The following is a 23073-nucleotide window of genomic DNA, read 5'->3' as shown; positions in this document are numbered from 1 at the left end:
CTTTTTACTAAAAGATTATATAAACTGCAAGATACTTTGCAGTTTCCCTAAAACTTATTAAGTAGTATAACCAGGGCCTTGTAAGCCTTAGGTATTATATACTTACCAGGCCTTATAACTATCCCCCTTTTTTACAGGTTTTTATTCTTAAAAACTAATAAAAGCCAGGCCAACACTTACTAGTATATCTATACTAAGTTTTTAGTAATCATAATATTTTAATATAAGCCCCTAAATTATTACTAGGGCTAAGTATATATATATATATACTCTAGCTATACTTATAATATTAGGCTTTGCTATATACATATAGTTATATAATAATTTAACCTCAAAATTTATAAATACTTTTATATACTATATAATTTTAAGTTATCATAGCTAGTAATTTAAGTAATAATCAACATAGATATAAAAATAATACTTAAGTATTTAATCTTACCTTTTAATTGAATCATCGATTTATAAGTAATATATTATTAATAATAATTGAATCACTATAGGTTAGCGAGGCACCTAGTAAAATATTGATAAGTTATAAAAAAAATAAAAACCCTTTTAAGTTTCATTGCAGAGCCCATTATTATGTATAATAACCGCCGTAGGACCTGTGTGAGAATCAGTCGCCGACCAAACATCGATCAATACCTGACCACTCAGAGTTCCACGTCTGCCAATGATATATTTACAGAGAGCAGCAACGCGCAGTCCCTGCGAACGACTTCCGCACTCGAGGATAGTCAGCTTGGCCTGGAAAGTCGACACCAACCTCGCGATATGACAATAGAAGGTATCTTCATGTCGAACTTGACTTGACCCAACTGTAGACACGCGAGTATGCTCCGGTGGTACTAGAGCAAGTTTCGGCTCAAACGTTCGGACACTGCGCGACGTGGTTCCGTCGTGGTATTGTTTGAGAGAAATATAAGGCGGATTGGAGATCAGGATGTCACATTGAGAACCACAAGAAGTAGGTAGGTTGGGTGTGTAGCCAAAGAGATTCTTCAGCGAAGAGATACGGTCGGGATCAAACTCAAGCACATTGCTGCGCTGAAAGCTCACCTCCGTCAATGCACGCTCTGACAAAGTTCCTAGGCGAACGTTTCGCTTAGCATTTTCCTTGGCCAGTTTGATAGCCGTGTCGCTGATATCAACACCGACAATAGACAGGTGCGAGAAATGGGGAGAAAGAAGGGCGTGCAAAAGTAGTGATATACACCCTGTTCCTGTACATAGATCTAGGATCCGCAGGGGACGCTCTTCGAATCTTAGCGCATTGGGTCCGCTGTCCAGTATCAGGTTTGCGGTGTGGAAGGTTATGGTCTCTGTTTCATGTCTAAGAGGCCAGAAGGATATGAGCGGGCTGGAGCATATAAATATAGTATTGGTAGGAGAAAGGATACCTTGGAATTAACACTCCTTTCGTACATTTAATATCCAGTTCACCGAAAGGTTGATCACCAAGTATGTATTGCAGAGGAACACCCCTAGACCGGGAGCGGCACATTGACTTCAGAATCCTTCTCCATCCAATAGAGGCATGTTTCGTGCTGATTTTCTGCGCTTGCTCACGTAGCCAACGTAGCTCGTTCCTCGCGGAATCAAGAGCACGGCATTCTCTTACAAGAAGAGGCAGGAGCCGATCAATTTTGTATGCTTCGAGTATGATTCGTGTTTTGAGTCGAGGCATCCGAGCAGGTAGCACAAAGCCTAATACCACCAAGCGATAGCCAGTTTTCAAATGGATGTAAACGATTTCGACCCAAGGTAATTAATTGGCAGATGAGCAGGCACCTTCAGCATCTGGGGTAAAACTTCGCGCACAACTAAGTTTGCCTAATGGCTTGGCTAGCCCTTAATATAGGACCCATTGCTTAATATGGCCCCTAGATTTTTTTACCTAATAGAATGAAGTATCATGTCTTAGCTAGTAATAAAGGCCCTAAATATAATTAATAAGGGCTTTTTGAATTTTCAATACTTTTTAATAGCCTCTAATAGCCTTTAGGACTTTTATTAGCCAATATTAATTTGAAAATTTCAAAAAAAATTTACCCCTTGTGACCGCAGTAATTATACTGCGCTGAGTTTATGAGAATGTGAGTACTATAATAGGCAAGTATAAGTTTAATTTATATAAGAATTAATTATCAATACTTTTCAAGTTAGAGATTTATATTAAAATTAAAGATTTATATATCATATAACTAGCCATTATTTTAATATAATAGCCTAGGCCATTACCCTAGCATATATATTTAATTATTTTATAGCCTAAGGCTACTTACTAATATTAAATTATACTAGGTTTAGTGTTGCACTTGGGTTTTGGGTAATTAGGTTTGGGTAATAAAATTTTATACCCAACCCAAACCCAAACCCAAACCCAACTTTTTTTACCTAATTTATCTAAGTTAGGCCTAATTAGACTAGCTAAATACAGGATTATATATCAATACCATGCCTTTTATTAATATTACATAGTTTTATTATTATTATAATAATAATTTTCTATAATTTCTTGATTATAAATTATTTGAATTCTTCTTTTTTAATTATCAATAATTCTATTATTAATACTATTATTAATACTATTCTTTGTTTTATTATTAGTTTTATTATTAGTTTTTGGTGGTGGTGTGTAGCACGCAGGGTTATCTTTAATGAGGTGAATGAAGTTATTAAATTCAAACTCCTAAGCGCTGGCGTGGAATAGCCAGCCTAGCTAGGAACAGAGACGACCATAAAGGCCAGTAGTGTAGTAGTAACTTATGGTTATAATACCAGGGATAAAAAAAAGCCCATGTTCTTATATAATATTAAATATAAGATATAATAAACTATTAATAGTAATACTTAGAAGCGCCTTTTTAACAGGCTTTACTAATTTTTAATAAAGTTACCCTAAACCTAACCCAGGTCCTAAATAAATACTTTAACTTTATTAAAATTTTAAGCTACCACGGTGTAATTATTATGCTTCTTTTTAAAGTCTAGAATTATAAGCTTATCCTAAATATAATCTAAATCCTTTACTGCAAGTTTTTTAACACCCTTTAATTTTTTTAGGCTAGGTATAAAATTATTTTACATAAGACCTTTTTTATAGGCCTGCTAAATATTATATTTATATACTTTATTTTTTATATTATAAGTTATATATATGCTTTAAAAGGTCTATAACCTGGCTATAAATATTAATATTTTTCTAACTTAGCTTTAATTATTTATAAAAGCTTTTAAGTATCTTTAATTATTAGGCACCGTATAGTATTATAAATTAGGAAATTATTATTTATAAGTAGCTGGTTAAAAGGTAGTATAGTTACTTGTTTAGTTATAATTACTTTAGGCAACTAAATATTAAGTTACTTTGACATGGCTACTAGTAATTTATATTTTAAAGCTTTTATTTATATACCTAAGTGTTAAACTTAGGTTTAAAAAGCTATAAGGCTTATGTACTTTTTATTATAGGTAAGATATGCTTTATTAGCAAGTATATAAAATCTTTTATAAAGCTTGCCCTTGTCTAGCCCTTAGAATTTTCAAAAATAATAAAAATACCTTTTAATTTTATATATTTAATTATTATAAACCAGCACATACTCCTTTTTTCTAGATTTAGGTAAAGGGGCTGGGATGGTAAGTTTAAGGGATACTTAGTGGCCACTGCGAGGGTTTATAGCACTTTTTTATAAGTAACAGGTTGTTTAATACTATACTTATTGTAATTTTATATAGCTTGTTAATATCTCTAGTGTCTAGTACAAGGTGAATAAGTAGCCTTTTTATAAGAAAGTTTATGTTACTATTAAAAAACTAATAGTATCGTAAATAAAAAAATATTAGTTACTTTATAATATATTATTTTAGGTGTTATGGAAGTACTTATTTTTAATTATAATAGTTATCTTAAGCATGTTTAAGGCTTGTGTAAATAATAGCTAGATAACCAGTTATTAAATAGGCCTAGGGGTTTAATAGGCTGGCTTAATACTTAATATATTTTTTAGGTTTACCTTTAGTATTGCCTTGTATAGCTAAAACGGATTATTAAATTATTAAGCTAACTAAGTAATATCCTCTTGGTATAAGGCTTTAGCCTTATTAGTTTAACTTTTAAGGTTTTGGATAATCCAAGCATGATTAGTTATAAAAAGGGCGTGTTGTTACTATATAAACTTAAGCTAGTTCTTTGACTTTTAGATTTCCTTTTTGGCTTTAAGCTGTGCCTTAAACTTAATATTTCTTGACTAGTGGTGCTAATACCAGGCAAAGGCTTTAAAAATAATTTATTAATATCTTTATTAATACTAGGGAAACTAAATGCTCTAGGTCTAGGAATTTTAGTAGTAAGGTAAAAAGGGAGCTATTTATAAAAAAGAGAAATAGCTATAAAATATCCAGGAGAGTAACCTGGCTAAAGGCGGGAGAAAAAAAAGAAGATAAAAAAATTAAAAAAAAAAAAAGAATAAAGTAGGTGGGGTAAGCAAAGGGGATAATATAAAAAATATTATAAAAAATAGAAGATTGGCTAGCACTGAATGATTATAAAAATAATTAAAAAAAAGCATAAAAAGGCAATTAAGTTTAGTAACTAAGATAAAGGGTTAAAGGGCAATTAAGGTTAATATAATAAAAGATATATAAAGCAGCCTTTAGATAATTTATGAAATATAATAATAATAAGGGGTAGTAATATAACTAAATTATAATGTTTTAAGTTAAGACCTGCTGGGGATGCTGGCTGTTATAAACCTAAATAAGCTTGTTATAGTTTAAATTTTTCTTCCTTACCCACCAGTTATTATTAGCAGAATAGCCTCGCCATTATACTAGGTATTTAATAAAAGGCACATGGTTTTAATTATACTTATATACATAATAATCTAGCAGAACTTTTATTTTATAGGTATTGTTAAAATACTATTTTTTAATTACCAGGAAAGGCTTAGGGTACTCGCGCTTTTAAGGGTCAGAGCCTTTATGGGTAAATATCCGGTTTAGTTTTAATTAAGTAATAAAAAGGATTAAATAGATTTTTTATATCATAAAAAAGCCTTTAAGCTTGTAGGCTATTTTATCAATATACTTTTTTATTTTAAAGGGGTAATATTTTTATATAAATTTTTTTAAATTCTATTATAGGTAAGGTTTTTATTATTTTGACTAAGTTTATAATCATTTTTATTAAAAAGGGTGGTAAATATATATAGGCTTTTTTTAAAGGATTTTAAAATTTTAATAGAATAGCCTTGTTAATATATTTTTATTTATAACTTTACATAAAGGTTATCTCTTTTCTAAATTACTAAATTAAAATTCATTTAAGGCTTTTTAACTTAAGCATGCTTTAAGGAACTAACTAAAATTATAGTAGGTTTAGGTATTTAAATAAAAGAAAAAAAAGGTATTTTTGAATAGGATATTTATATTTTTTATAATAAAGATATTTTTCTTCATTTTATTATTTTTAAATCTCCTTTTTTAACACTAGTTAAGCCCATATACTAGTTTAAAAAGTTTTTTTATAATATAATTTGATAGTATTAACTTAGGTGGTGGGCTCTTAATTTATAGTGCTATTATACTAAGATTTTAAAGCAGCCTAATGGTTGGAATAGGGAATCAATACTTTTAATCAATATCAAGTCCGGGAGTTTATAAGGCAGGAGATATATTATAAATTATGATTAATCTTATATAATTAATTATGATACTTATTATAAGTAGCTACTTATTTTTGGCTAATTATTTTTTTTAAAAAAATAATTAAATATTAAGAATAGTTTCTAGTAAGGCTTTTTTAAAATATAAGGCTCCTCCTGCTTATAATATTATTTTATTAAACTTATTAAGGAATTTTTTAAATTTATTTTATATTATTTTATTTTATTATATTAAGTTTAAAGCCAGGTATTCATAGTTAGTATTTTTTATATACTTTATTTAATTTAATAAGTAAGGTATAATAGTTTAAGTTGGCTTTATAAAACTTAGCCTAAAGTAAAATTTATTTGATAACCTTACTAAATCAATAGCTAAAAGTATAATAAGCTTTAATTTCTAAATTATATAACCTATAACTTTAATAATAAGCTTTATTTATAGGTTTATTTAAAAGGCAGGGTATATATAGCATAGATTTTTTAAAGTTGAGAAATTTTACTTATTATTTAACTAGTATAAGAATTATTTTTAATAAAGCTTATTATTATATTATTTATAAGTTTTAAATTGATATGACTTATTATGGTATTCTTAGTAAAATTGTTTAAAATATTTAATAAACCTTTTATACTAGTTTTTTAAAGCCTTACGTAAGCCTGCTAGGACCTGTATTATATATTTAAGCCATTTTAAATAACCCACATGGTTATACTTAAAAAGGCGCGCAGGGAGGCCTATAATATTGTTAAAATATAAAAATTTATTTTCTTACTTAATATACTAGGTAAGATTTTTAAAATAATTATAGCTAGGTACTTATAAGAACTAGTTAGGATCTATAAAATACTTTTACAATAATAAATAAAAGTAAGAGGGGTTATTTAATAGAAATAACCTTGTGTTTCCTAACCTTTATTGTATAAATAATATGAAAAACAGGATACATAATATTCTTACTATTTCTTGATATATTAGGTATTTTTAATAATATTATTAAGAATATTTTTTTATAAAATCCTAAGGGAAAAGAATATCCTAAAAGTGTTAATAAAATAAATAACTTTATAATTAATAAAGTAATAATCTTATTTTTCAATAAAAGAGACTTACTATTATCCCTGGCAATGGTAAAAATTCTATAAGGCTTACTCTTATTAACTGTACTTTTTTTATAACTTAAAGCTAGTTAAAAGGTATAATAATAATTTATAAGGCATAAGTACTAAATTTAATAACAATAAAAACCTAATATAAAATTAACTTATAAAATCTTTCCTAAAATATATAATAAGTGCCTGAACTAGGCTGCTATACACAGGGTAAAGTTTATACTAAAAAGGTATAAGCCAATTTACCTTCCTAAAGGAAAATATTATAATATTAATAAGTTATTTTAGATTAAGAATACAACGTATTTATTAGGTGATCCGCCCACCATGGGTTATCCGCCCACCCTGTAACCCATATAAAACTATTATTTTTAGTTTCTTATAACTCAACAACAATAATAGCTAAAAATATAGAAAAATAAGATTTATTAGAGATATAATATGAATTTTATGAAAATACTAAAACTTAAGAAAAATATTAAGCTTAAACCATTAATTACCTTATATTTAATTTATTACTAAAAATACAGCGGTGATTAGAATTACTAGGCTAAATCTTATTTAAAAAATAGGAAAAATATAGATAATATTTTAGAAGTATATAACAATATAAAATTAATCTTAGATACTCTAGGGTTAAAATAGTGGAATTAAGATTATTTAAAATGCGTGATTTTGTATGGGATACGGGGTGGGCGGACTGCCTGTGGTGGGCGGATCACCTGATAATTACGTTGATTAAATACCTATTAAAAAGCATAAGGGTGCTAGGGCTGTTTTTTAAACATAAGGTTAAATTAAATAATATATAATTTTATACTTAAAAAAAATAGCTATATAAGAAAATTCCCTAGAAACTAACTAGGTTAATATAAGGACTTTTTATACTTCAATATATATATATATATATATAATAGCTATTTGCCCGGCCCTATCATACACATGTCACATGTGGCACGTGCTATAATACACAGGTTACACGGTAATATCAGTGCTTAGAAAAATCATAAAAATATAATTAAAATACTTAAAATAAATCATAAAAGTCTTTTAAAGCCATGTTAATAATATTTTTAAAGACTATCATATATATACCTTCTATTAAGCTTTACCTTATAGAAAGGGTTGCCCTATATAAGCACAGGGCTAAATCCAGGCCTATAGCCTAGCTGATGTAGAGAGTTTTTTAAAAAGTTAATAACTTAGCTTTTACCTGCCTGGTGTATAACCAGGGAATAATTAAATATAATAAGTTAATAATAAAAAACTAATATAAAGCCTGGGGTTTAAACTATCAATTATTGATGATTTGAAAATACTATATAAGTAACAGATATAGGAGGCAGTTCTTAATTAGTAAAAAAGCTAATATAAAAAAAAGTAAAAGTATAGCTAAAGCTATACCTTACTACTTTAAAAAATATAATTTAAAAACTCATAAAAAACTTTATAAGGTAAAAAGTTTTATACTTATATAACTTTTTATAAAAAATATAGGGCTTGTCATATTTTTGTATCAAGTATAAATACTAAATTATCCGCACCTAGAATACACCTAATACAGCCACAGGGAGAAAATATTAAAATATATTATTATATTTTATAAAAAAAGATTAGGAAAAGCGCTTTTTAATAACATGCTAGAAATAGGTTAACTTTAACTAATTCTTTTTATTCAAAAAAAGCTGCCAAGGTTACTAAGGTTGGGGAATGGTTAACTAGTTCTAGCTAGTAAACAAGTTAGAAAAATAAAAAATAATACTAGCATAAGATATACCTAATATATAAATATAGCATAGTTTATAACTAGCTAAACAAAAGTTTTTAACCTAGCAGGGCCGCGTGCCTGCAGCCCTGCAAGATTTTCTCCCACTATAACAAGATAAACTAGATGGCTCTACAGCCCAACAGAGTAGAAATTAGTTATTATTATGAATAAAATTTTCATAAAAAATAAAAAGGCTTGCTAAATTTTACTTACCCTGGTTACTATGCTTTAGCAAGTAATATACATGGCTATAATATAAATATTTATTATACTACCTACTAATCCTTTTTGAAATACAGTAATCGTAGCAAAAATAGCCAGAGAATATATAATAATATATCAAATACTTTTTATTAATTAAAGGCTAGTAGCTTATATAAAAACTTAATATTTTTATATAGCTAGGCCTGCCATTTTAGCTATTAGCTATTAATTATTAATGAATTTAATAAACCTAAAAAAGCATAACACTAGCTTAAGCACCTAAATATACTTATAATTAAATAAAAATTTTTAGTTTATTTATTAAAATAGACCTGGGATAATTACTAAATTAATTATAAAGTATTATAAAAATATTATATTTATAAGTAAATATTTGAAGGGGGCCTGGGTCTATTATATTATCAAAATAAGTAATAAAATAATTTAATCATAAATAGCTTATAAAGTGCATGCAGGGACCAGGAGAAGATTATTAAGAATAAGTATAATTATGAAAGGTATATATTAAATATCCCTTAATATAATAAGTTAGACGCGGACGCAGATAATAATAGGGGCAGCAGGCACGAGGATAAAAGCAAAAGCAGGAGTAAGAGCAGGCACGGGTATAACCATAAGAATAAAAGTAAACATAAAAGTAGTAATTATAGCTAGCACGGGTGCTAGCCCTCCCGCGAGGGGTAGTTATAAAAAACTAGCTAATAATATAATATATATAAATTCAAAAGCTAAAAAAAAACTTGTAACTTCCCCTGCAAAAGGGGCTTTGTTTTTTTAAAAAAAAGGGAATAGTAAATATAAAAGCTTAAAAGGCAGGAAAAAGAAATAACTTATATCTTGATAATTATTTATATGAAAGGTATAAAAAATAATACTTGTAAATATTTTATATAGATATCTCTTATAAATATAAGCTTATAAAAATAAGACATGAAAAAACCTTATATTTTAAGGTATAATATAATATACAAAGCTTATAAAAATAAAATATAAAAAGACCTTGTATCCTAAAATATAATATATAAAGCGTATAAAAATAAGATCTAGGAAGACCCTGCATCCTAAGATAATAAAATATATAAAATTTAAAAGGGTAAAAAAATATAAGTAATAAGCAAGGTTATAAAATATAAAAAAGCCTATAAAAAAAGGGGTTAAGCTTAAGGCTAGCAAGGGCAAGGTTAAAAAAAGAAATTTTATAAATAATATATTAAAAGCCAAAAGTTCTTAAAAAAGAATTTAAAAAAGAGAATTTTAAGAAATGGGAAAAGGTTTTTTATATATATTTTTTAAATATTACTAAGAAAACCTTACAAAACCTCCTAGCAAAGACTATAATAAAACATGCATGTAATTATTAAAATATTATACTCTAAAAAGTAAAGGAGTTAAAATATCTTACAAGAAAGGCCTTATATTATATAAAATAAAAGCCTTGCGAGCTTTAAGCTTAAAGGCCTTATATATAAGGCAGAGAACTTATAACGCTTTAAGCTTAAAAAATAGCTTATGAATAATATATTAAATATTATTATTTACAGGCAAAAAAACTAGGTATAAATATATATAAAAAGCTAGAGCTTATAAATACATGTAAGTGATAAATCATTAAGATAAAAATTATAAGTAATAAGCATGCTAGTATATATTTATAAACTATTTTAATACCCTAAAAAAATAAATATATATAATATATAATAAATACCCAATATAAAAGGGAAAGGTATCTATGATATTTTAATATATATAAAAAATACTAAACCATGCTAAGGGAATTTGTATTATAAAAACTAGTTAATAAAGGTATATATTTTTCTTATTATAAAGTATTCTTACTTCCTAAGTATAAGGTTTTTTATTTTTATAAAGCTTTTTAAAGGGTGCTGTTTAGTACTATTCTAGGTTCTTATTGATTATAAGGGCTGTAAGAACTGGGTTTAAGGGACTAATAATAAGAAGGGGTAATTATAAGGCCTATTGTAATGTATATAAACTTTTTATAAATAACTTAGCTATACTTATTAAATAACTATAAATATAAGAATAAATTAACCTCGGGCTAACTTAGCCTGTATAATAAATATTATCTCCCTGCAAGCCCAGGACTCCAGGGGACTTTAGTATTAATTTATATTTTTATAAGATTTTTGAAAACTACCTATTATAAGATTAATCCTTCCTTATTAGGTATACTATACCCTTTCACACTATTTATGAGACCACCCTACAGGCCAAGGACCTTATAGTTAATACCTATCCTAGGTAAATTTGAAGTCCCTTACCCCCCCTATTAATTATTTAATCCCGGGGAAATAAAAGCCTATAATGAATAGAAAATTGATAAAATTATTAACTACTATAATATACCAAATCATATTTGATATAAAGCACTTTTTTTAGCCCCTAGGATAACTAAAACCTAAACCCCCTGTGATAATACTAGTTTATTTTAAAAATACTCTTATTAGATTTTATAAATTTTATATTAAATACCTTAATAAACCCCCTCCTTTTATTTTTTTATCGTTTTAAAGCTATCCTTATGCCAGTTCCAGCTAATAAAATAGGTTAAAATATAATAATAATACTATTATCAATACTAGAAAAAAGTAACACTCTTTAAAATTTAAAATAATATATTAATTATTATTACAGTATAATTGAATAAAAAGTATGTAAAAATCTTACTAAACTTAGGATGCTTTAAGTAGTTTATTGGTAAAGTATTTATTAAAATATATTGATTAATAATAAAGCTTATGGGAGAATACTAAATATAAGAGTTTTGTGCTAGGGTCACGTGAATTTATAAGACTTTTTACCAAAAGACCACATAAACCGCAAGATACCTTGCGGTTTCCCTAGAACCCATTAAGTAGCGCAACCGGGGCCTTGTAAGCCTTAGGCATCACATGCCTACCAGGCCTTACACTAAAAAAATTTAAATTTAAAAAACTTAATTCATTGAAATTCTAAGCTTATAATTAATATATTAATAGAAAATAAAAAATATATTAAAAATATTATATTGAAAATTATGCTACTTCTACCTTAAGGATTTTATAATATAGTTATTAGAATAATATGGCTTACCTAATAACACTTAAATATCAATTAAATAATTAAAAAAGTGCTAGCTAATAATACTTAGTTAAAAATAAAAAAAATATTAATAAATAATATAAATTTAAGTTACTAAATGAATATCGGGGAAAGCCTGAGGAAAGTAAGAAAGAATAAGTAATAAAAATAATATAAAACTTAAGATTAATAAAAAACAAAATATGATAAAAGGCTGCATAGCTAAAGCTAAGAAAGAAATATAAAAAAAAGCTTATTAAAATACTTAAAACTTTTTAAAAACTTTTATAAATATACTAAATTATTTATAAAACCTAATTATCATAATATAATAACTATTTTACAGTTATAATAATACCTTAAATACCTAAAAAAAAAGTTACTATAGGTATAATAATACTAAAGATTGCTAGTAAAGTTATAAGTAAAAATAAAGTTTATTTATAAGTTTAAAAAGGCAGGATATATTAATAAATTAAAATTATATATATTCTTAAGGCCTATAATAGTGCCAAAAAATAAAAAGGTATATAGGAGAAAGGATAAATAACTAGTTATTGATTATTACCTTTTAATAAAGGAATAATTAATAATATGAATAAAATACCTTATATAAAATAAAAAATAAATCCTTTATATGGAGGGAGCTATAATATTAATAATTTTGAATATTTAATAAGATTATTATAACTTATAAATACACGCTAAAGATATATATAAGAAAGTATTTTTTATAAATATAAAATTAAAGTAATTACTAGCTAAATTAACTAGGTATATGATTTATATATTAAAAATGGTTATAAGACTATTATTATCTATTTTAATAACATAGTAGTTTATTTAAAATTTAAGAAAAAATATAATGTCCATGTAAAGAAAGTTATATAAGTATTAATAAATGTAGGACTTATAATAAGTATTAAAAAGTATGAATTTAATATAAATAAAATTAACTATCTAGGTATAAAATATACGCTAAAAAATAAAAAATTAAGTTAAAAATAAAAAAAAAATTTCTAAGTTAATTAATACTAATAAATAAAAAAAGTTAAAGGCTTTTTAAAACCTTTAAAATATATATATAAATACTTATTTACTTACACGTGTGATGCATAATCACGTACTAAATTATTATAAGATAATAAACCCATATAGGGATATAAGTAAAAAAGAGCAATATAATATACTAAAAATAAAGTTAAAAATATGCCTATATTATAGCCTTATAACCTAGAATTATAATGCTATATAAAAATAAATATATTTAAAGTTGTTATAGGAATAGTCCTGGAATGAAAGAATGAAAATAAAAGGTTATAACCAGTTATGTTCTTTTATAATAAATAATATATATTAAATAAAGGTATAACACTCATAACCAGGAAGTGTTAGTAATTATAAAAGAGTTTAAAAAGTAAATATATTATTTTTAAAAAGTCAAGCATAAAGTTATTATTCAAACTAACTATAAAACCCTAAATAACCTTTAAATTAAGTATAATAATAAAAAAAAATATTATTATAAATGTACTAAGCTAAAAACCTAACTATATAGTTAAAGTTAAGAATTTTAAAATATTTTTAATAAGAAATTTTTTTTTTTAAATACAAACAGGATGCTAAGATAGCTGCTGTATATATAATTAATAACTATAAGTTTATAGTATAACTTAGGAAGAAGTAATAAAAAAAATAAGTAAATTTAAAAATAAAATTAAAAATCTTATTTTAGAAAAGCAATAGGGTACTTTTATAAAATAAATTAATTATAGTATTACAAAGTATAGTTTAGCAAGTAATTAAGTTACACTATAACTTATTATTAAAAGATACTAAATAAATTAAAATAATAAAAAAGATTAACAAGCATACTTTTTTTTATAAATATATTAACAGGGTTGAGATTATATTATAAAGTATAATGAATATAGTTAAAATAAGCTATTTTAATACTAGCTATGTAGGAAAATATAAATACTATATATTCTTATAAAATGTTAAGGTATTATTATTAATTTTATTATAAGGCTATTATTATCTAAAAATCCTATTATAGGACTTACCTATACTAATATAATTATTATTATATATAAATTTATAAAATATATAATTATTAACCAGTTATAAAAAATCTTACCATGAAAAAACTAGTGCTATTAATACTATAAAAAGTATTTATTTAAACTAAAACTACTATGATAATTTATATTCTATAAAGATAAGTTATTTATATTTAAGTTTTAGGAAGTAATTATAAAATTGTGTAAAATAAGTTAAGATATATTAACTATTAATTATTAATAAATAAATAAATAAATCAAAAGAATAATATAGCTGATTAAGTAATACTTATAATACTATGTTAATTATAACTAAGATAATTTGGTTAAAATACTAATAATATAGTTTATTATTAATAATATAGATAATATTATAATAACTATCTTGCCTTATTATGTAAATTTAGGAAGAAACCTAAAAATAATATAAATATTATTAGCTAAGGAAGATTAAAATTAGCTTTAATATAAGTTAAGCACTTAAATATATTATATAAATTACTTATATAAAATATTAGGTAAGCTAAGGAAAAAATAAAATTTTATTATAATAAAAAATATAAAAATATATTACTTTTTTTTTTAAAAAAAAAAGAAAGTTTATTTCCTATAATAAATAATAGGGAAAAAACTTTAATATTAAAAGTAAATAACTAAGTAATAAACTTAATATAGTAAAGTATAAATTATTTAAAATAAAAAAACTTGCTAATAATAACTATTACTTATTATTACCAGAATAAATATAAAGATACCCAGTATTTTATATCTTACCGCTTAAACTAACACTAAATCTGGAAAATAACCATGATAAAGTAACTAATACTAATAAAACATATAAGGTTAAATAAATTCTAAACTAATAAATATATAATAATTAAAATTAATATTATATTTATTAAAAAAATTACTTACTAAAAAATAATTTATAGGAACTAGTTAAGCATCTTAACTATTTTAAAAAAAATTTAGGAATTTTAACAAGGAAATAATATAAAAAAAAGCTGCTTAGTAAAGGCAGGAAAAATACCTTAGCAGCCTAACCCTTGCTAGGAAAAGCCTGTGTATAAAAGCCCTTATTAATTATTATAATAATTAACTAGCTCTGTGCTAATAACTTCTTAATTTCCTTTTATTTTTACTTTTTTTTTCTTAAGCTTTTTAAGCTTTATAATTTTTTTATAATTATAAGTAATAAAGCTAACTGTATGCTATTTTGATAATTACTTTTACTTTTAAAAATAAATTGATTTATTAAGGATTATTTCTTATCTTTTTTAATTTTATTTTAAGCCATAACCAACTTCCGCCACTTATTATTAAAAAGATATTAAAACAAAATTAATGCACTTGTAATTCCTAGTATAAATATATTTACTATAATGATTATTAAAATTAAATTTAATATAAAACTTTTATAAATAAGTTCATTAGGCATAGGGAAATATTATTATAAAAAATATTATTAGTAATTTATTTATAAAGGGTTTTCTTTATGCTAGAAAAAGCTACCATGCTAAACAGTTAATAATAGCCTATAAAAAAGTATCTAGGTATTAAATAAATCTGTCAGATAAAGCCTGTTGATCTGTCTTAAACTGGTGGGATTTAAGGATTTTCTGTGCGTAAGAGTAGAAGGTACAAGTCTTAAGGTTAAAGAGCTTATATAAAAGATTAAATAAAAATTAAAAGGTAGAGTAGCTTAGTTTCTAAAAATAATAAATAATAGCTAAAATTATTTAACACTATAAAGATACTTTTCTAAATATATAATTAAATTAAACTTATAAAATACCTAATATAACTTTATTATATCCTGCTAAAGCACCCGCTTTATAGCCTTGTATTATTTAATATAACTATAGTCCCTTTTTAGCTTAGCATTGTAGCATTTACTATAATTAGGCGGAATAACTTTATAATCCAGGGATAACATGGTATTCCTTTAAATAATATTATAATAAGGATTTATTAGCTAATAAAGCCCCGGGCTGGCTATATTTTTTAATAGTCCCCCTTTCTAAGGTTTTTTATTCCTTAAAAAATATAAATAGGCGCCGGATCTATAGGTAAGTTATTTTTATTACCTATCTTTTTTAATATTATTTAGTTACTAACTTCTGCAATGGCTTTTAGCTTAGGTATTTATAAATATAACCTTAAGTATTAAATTAAAAAGTATGGTTTTATAATAATTACTCCTTATGCTTAATATTCACAGCCAAATAAATCTTATGTTAAATTTAAAAATATAAGTTATTATAATAAATATATAAAATTATGCTGAAAAATATATTGCTTTGGAGCCTTTTTTTAAATGCAGAATAAAAATATTTTATTTAGGTGTAATAAGAGTTTTAATTAAAAAATCTATAATTTAAAAATAAATACAATTTTTACTTATAAAATTCTATTATTTTTAAACGTAAGAATAGCTTCTTAACTAATATACTGGCAACTTTGACTCCCGTGAAATAAAAGAAATTAAGGAACTTAAAAAGCTTAAGAAGGAGAAGTAAAAATAAAAATAAAATAAAAAAGTTATTAGCTTAAAGCTAGTTAGCTATTATAATAAGTAATAAGGGCTTTTTTATATAAACTTTTCCTAGCAAGGATTAGGCTGCCAAGGTGTTTTCCTTACTTTTATTAAATAGCTTTTTTTAAACCATTTCCTTGCTAAAATCCCTAAATTTTCTTAGGGCAGTTAAGATGCCTAACTAGTTTTTATAAATTATTTTTTAGTAAGTATCCCTTTTACTAAATAAAATATTAAATCTAACCCTTATACATTTGCTGGTTTAGGATTTATTTAACTTTATACTTTTTATTAATATTAATTGCCTTATTATGGTTATTTTCTGGGTTTAGCGTTGGTTCAAGCAATAAGATATAAAACACTGGGTATACTTATATTTATACTAATAATAATAAATAATAGTTATTATTAATAAGTTTTTTTTTTTAATTTTAAATAGCTATATTTTATTATATTAAGTTTATTACTTAAATATTTACTCTTAATATTAAATTTTTTTTCCCTATTATTTATTATAAAAATAAATCCTCTTTTCCTTTTTTAAAAGTGGCATATTCTTATACTTTTTATTATAATAAAATTTTATTTTTTCCTTAGCCCACCTAATATCCCCGTGTAAGTAATTTATATAATATATTTAAGTACTTAACTTATATTAAGGCTAATTTTAATTTTCCTTTAGCTAGTAATAATATTTATATTATTTTTAGGTTTCTTCCTAAGTTTATATAATAAGGCAAGATATTTATTATAGTATTCTTTATGTTATTAATTATAAACTATACTATTAGTAGTATTTTAACCTAATTATCTTGGTTCCAGTTAAGACAATATTATAAGTATTACTTAGTTAACTATATTGTTTTTTTAGTTACCTATTTATCTTTCAATAATGCACGGTTAACATGTCTTAATTTATTCTGCATGCTTTTATAATTATTTCCTAAAACTTAGATATAAATAGCTTATTTTTATTAAATATATATCTTTTTAATAAGTTTAAATAAATACTTCCTGTAACATTAATAGCACTAGTTTTTCCGCAGTAGGATTTTTTATAACTAGTATAATAAATATATATAATAATAACTATAGTAATATAGGTAAGTTTTATAATAAAATCTTTAAATAATAATAGCCCTGCAATAAAATTAATAGTAATACTTTCCCAAGGTCTTATAGGAATATTTAGTATTTATATTTTCCTATATAACTAGTATTAAGATAGTTTATTTTAATTATATTTATTATATTTTATAATATAGTCTTAAACCTGTTAATATATTTTTAAAAAAAGTATACTTATTAAATTTTTTTTATTATTTTATTAATTTTTTAGGGTTTTTTTGATAATAAGTTATAATATAATTTAATTACCTCCTAAACTATACTTTAAGGTATTATAATTACTTTATTTTACAGGAGTATCCTGCTGCTTTTTTTAAAGTAAAATCCCTAGTTTTATTCTTAAATTTACTTATTATTTTATTACTCTTTTTAAAGTTATATTATAAACTTATAATTATTAATTATATATACAGCAGCTAGCTCAGCATCCTGGTTATTTTTTTTTTTTAAATATTTTTACTTTTATAAAAAATATTTATTTTAAGATTTTTAACTTTAACCATATAGTTAGGCTTTTAGCTTAGTATATCTGCAGTAATATTTTTTTCCTATTTATATATACTTAATTTAAAAATTATGTTATACTAGCTATTAAGCCTATTTAATTTATTATTTATTAAGTTCTTTTATTATTATAAAGTATATTAAGTTCTTATAGTTAATTTAAATAATAACTTTATACTTTACTTCTTAAAGGTAATATCTTTACTTTTTAAATCCCTTTATAATTACTAACACTTTCTAATTATAAGTGTTATATTTTTATTTAGTATTTATTATTTATTATTAAAAGAACATGACTAGTTATAAGTTCTTATTTTTATTTATTTATTCCAGGACTATTCCTATAGCTTCTTTAAATATATTTATTTTATATTATATTATAGTTCTAGGTTATAAGGCTGTAATATAAGTATTTTTTAATCTTTTTTTAATATACTAAACTACCTTTTTTGCTTATATCCCTATATAAAGGGTTTATTTTCTTATAGTAACTTAGTAATTATATATTATATATATAAGTAAATAGGTATTCTTATATATATCCTAAAAGTCCTAGAAATTCTTTAACTTTTTTTTATTTATTAATATTAAGTAACTTAAGATTTTTTTACTATTTTTTACTTATTTTTTTATTTTTCTAGTATATATTTTACTCCCAGGTATTTAATTTTATTTATATTAAATATATATTTTTTAATATTTATTATAAGTCCTGCTTTTATTAATACCTTTATAACCTTTTTTATACAGGTGTTATGTTCTTTCTTGGTCTTTAAGTAAACTCTAATATTATTAAAGTAAATAATAATAGTTTTATTTATAACCCTTTTTAATATATAAGTTATATACCTAGTAAATTTAGCTAGTAATTACTTTAATTTTATAAGTATAATAACCTACTTATATAATCTAATATTTATAAAAAATATTACTTTATAAATATTTTTAATATGTATTTATAAATTATAATAATCCTATTAAATATTAAAAACTACTAAAATTATAGCTTCTTATAAAAGGTTTTTTTTTACCTTATATAAGGTACTTAGTTAGTGTTGTTTATTATTACTTTATTAAAAAGGTAACAATTAATAATTAATTATTTATTTTTTACCCATGCACCTTTCTTATCTTTTTTAGTATTATTATAAGCCTTAAAAATATATATAATTTTAACTTATAAATATATCCTGCTTTTTTAAACTTATAAATAAACTTTGTTTTTGCTTATAATTTTACCAGTAATTTTTAGTATTATTATACCTGCGGTAACTTTTCTCCAGGTATTAATAATATTATAGCTTTAAAATAACTATTATGCTTTAGTAATTAGTAGTTAGGTTTTATAAATAATTTAATATATTTATAGTATTTTTTTAAAAGTCTTTTAAGCACTTTAGCAAGTTTTTTTTTATATTTCTTTCTTAACTTTAGTTATACAGCCTCTTATTATAATTTATTTTTCATTAATTTTAAGTTATATATGATTTTTTACTACTTATTTTTATTTTACTTTCTTAAAGCTTTCCCTAATACTCCTTTAATAACTTAGATTTATATTTTTTATTAATATTTCTTTTATATTTTTAATTAAGTATTATTAACTAGCACTTCTCTAGTTATCTAGTTAATTTTTAGGTTTTATTAAGCAAGCTATATTATTTTAATAGCTATATTAAAAAATTCTTAAGATATAACTAGTATAACTTTAAATATAATATTTTTAATATATTTACTACTTTTTATTAATATATTATTAGTTATAAGCTTAGGTCCTTAGTATATTAATTTATTTTTAAATTTAAAAAATTTTTAATATTCCCCTGTAAGCTTGGTTACTAACTAGTATATTTTAATAAATTATTTATTAATAAACTACTTAAAGCACCCTAAGTCTAGTAAGATTTTTATATACCTTTTATTTAACTATGTTATAATAATAATTAATATATTATTTTTAATTATAAAGAGTATTACTTTTTTTTAATATTAATAATAGTATTATTATTATACTTTAGCCTGTTTTATTAGTTGGAACTAGCCTGTTTTTTAGTAAAATATATAATATAAAATATTATAATTATAATAATTAAGTTTTATATAATTTAGGTGTCCTGCCTTTATTTTTATATAATTATATTTAATATTACTTAAGGGGCAATTATAATTTAGTTATATAATAATTTTTAATATTTATAGTTTTTAGTAATATAATTCCTTAATTTTCCGGTGCTATAGGTATTTATTATTATAATATTTTATTTAATTAATATTTTAATATACCTTCTTACTTAACTTAGGATAATATCTGCAAGAGTAATTTTTTATATAACCTAAAATTTTATTATATAGGCTTATTTTTTATTTATTAAATACTTACTTATATTTTTCTATAAATTTAATATTAACATGCCTATAAGCAGGGCATTTTAAGAATATTTATTTTTTATATTTATTATATTTTAATATATAATCCTGCTATATATAATTAAATTCTTCCCAGTAAACTACTCGTGCTGGTTTATAATTATAAGGTTTATTTTTATTAATATTATTATTAAACAGGGTTTATATTTATATTTCTTAAGTCCTATAATAATTTATAATTATTTTATTATTAATTAAAACTGTTAAAGGTGTATAAAACTCTTTTTTTAATTTTAAAGGGATTTTATTACTTTCTTACAAGTAATTTTTTTTTTAATTTTTAAAAGGCTTATTTTTAAATAATTTTTATTTACTTAATATTATACTTAGCCTTTTTTAAGGCCCGTGTAGCGTCCTGCTTATTTTTTTAACTTATTATTAGTAATAATATTAACTTTTTTATTTTCTTTAATTTTAAGTTCTTATATATTAGTATTAATACTTTTAAGTATTTCTTTATTAATTTTTTTAAGGTCTTTTATATTTTATTAAACCTTTACTTATACTTGGCTAATTTATTTAGTTAATTTATTCATAAATTATACTAATTTTTTTTATTACTTTATAACATTTTTAAGGATATCTTCCTCTGTGATGTCCAGGAAATTAGGTTTAGTTATTATATAGGTAATATATATTTATAAATTATAGGTAGCCAGTTTATAATTTTAGTACTTTACTTAATAATATTTCTTAATATACCCGGTTTTTTTATATTTAAAGTATTTTTTTAAACTGCTTTTTTTCCTTGCTATTCTTTTATTCTCTAGTGGTAATAGCAGTATTTATTTTTATTTTTATTCTTATTATATTATAGGTTTTGTTTATTTTATTTTATTTTATATATATTATTTTACTATTTCTTATACTAATATTTATCCTATCATGTTTTTATTTATAACACCGCTTTAATAAGCTTATTAAAAGTATTTAATAAATTATTAAGTATAGCTAGTTAATCCTTAGTCTTACTTTTAAGTTTTTTATAATATTTTAATATAAAAGCTAACTTATTCCAGGTTAAGTTTAAGGCAATTTAGTAAAACTTTATAATATATTTATTAATAAATTATTTACCTTAGTATAATATATTTATCTTGCCTTAGGCGGTTTATTTAAGGTTTAAATTACTAAATATCTTAAAAATTTAGGCTTTAAATTCTTTATAATCCCTAAAAATCTTCTTAATTATTAATTTCCTGTTTTTTATAACCTGCTTTTAAAAGTCATGCATGTATAGCTTAAATTAATTAAATATAGGTTTCTTAAGGTACATGCCTGTAAACATAACTTTATTATATTTATTAGCTTTACTAAGGTTATTAATATAAATATATATATTTATTAATATTAAATAACTCTGCAGGGATAATTTCTTACTTTTAAAGGGTTTTATTTAATTAACTTTAAGTTTTTTAAAACTTTTTAACGCATAAATCTTATTAGCTATTACAGTAATTACTCCCTTTATATACTCTAGCTTTTAAGTAGGGGTAAGACAGGCTATAATAACCTGCTATGCTTAAAAAGTTTAAGTTTTTATAATAATAAGAGTAAAAGGGATAAGTCTTAAGGTTAAAAAGCTTATATAAAAAACTAAATAAAAATAAAAAGTAGGGTAGCTTAGTTTTTAAAAATAATAAATAATAATTAAAACTATCTAGCACTGTAAAAACAGTCCTTTAAATATATAATATTTAATAAATTAATTATAATATTTTACTTTAATAAGTATATTTAGTTAAACTTATTATATTACTTTGCTTTAACTAATATAACAGCCAAGAAGTTATTATATTAATACTACTATATTATTATAATTAGTGCGGAATATTAATAGCTCCAGTTCCTGACATGACAGCCTGTCACATTATATTAGCTAGGCAGATCTATTGGCTAACAGCAGTCCGTACTGGCCGCGTTCCCTGACAAGTTTAGGAGTACCAGCTTTTATAAAAGTATTTTTATAGGATAATTTAGTCTAAGACTAACTTATTTTTATATTTATAATTATTATTATACACATAACCCTATAACATATGTATCCTAGTATAGTATCTGAGGCGAGCATCCCGCGCCCGGGTAGTGTACATGGTTCTACCGCCATAAACCGCCTTTTATATATATAGCCTGTCCTGCGGGGCTTAGTAAAAATTAATATTCTTTTTATTTATATAGTATACTTTAATAGTAATTATTAAATAATAATATATATTACTTTGTAAGCTAGTACTCCTTAATAATTACTTAGGTTTTATAATCAAGATTTTATAAAAAATAACCTTTACAAAACCTTTAGTTATAGATATATTATAAAATAAATACATCAATTATTAAAACTTTCTAGCTTCATACCTTTAATTTTATAATGAACTTTTAATTTATTATATTTTGTAACTTTGCTTATAAATTTATTTATAATTTATATATATTACTTTTTATGATTTTTTTATTTATTTAATAGCTTGTAATTCCCTTGTAATTCCCTTATAATTTTCTAATATTTTTATTATATTTTAGTAAAATATCTAGTGCCTTCTCTAAATATACTTATTTAAT

The 23073-nt window shown here is 22.8% G+C and overlaps 1 protein-coding gene across 1 annotated transcript; it reads right to left on the bottom strand.

Annotated features, from left to right (window-relative positions):
* Window positions 1–538: 538 nt before the first annotated feature.
* On the bottom strand, window positions 539–1789 carry BDW74DRAFT_163842 (uncharacterized protein). The gene is made up of 2 exons (XM_073726161.1): window positions 1404–1789; window positions 539–1336 (listed from the first exon to the last, which is right to left on the bottom strand). The coding sequence occupies exons 1-2, from the start codon at window positions 1688–1690 to the stop codon at window positions 559–561; spliced, it is 1065 nt and encodes a 354-aa protein (XP_073578012.1). The 5' UTR covers window positions 1691–1789; the 3' UTR covers window positions 539–558.
* Window positions 1790–23073: the final 21284 nt, after the last annotated feature.

Source organism: Aspergillus multicolor (genome assembly GCF_047715735.1).
Source record: "Aspergillus multicolor strain CBS 133.54 unplaced genomic scaffold BDW74scaffold_52, whole genome shotgun sequence".
Classification (NCBI taxonomy): domain Eukaryota; kingdom Fungi; phylum Ascomycota; class Eurotiomycetes; order Eurotiales; family Aspergillaceae; genus Aspergillus; species Aspergillus multicolor.
This window is presented reverse-complemented; position numbering and strand designations above follow the sequence as displayed.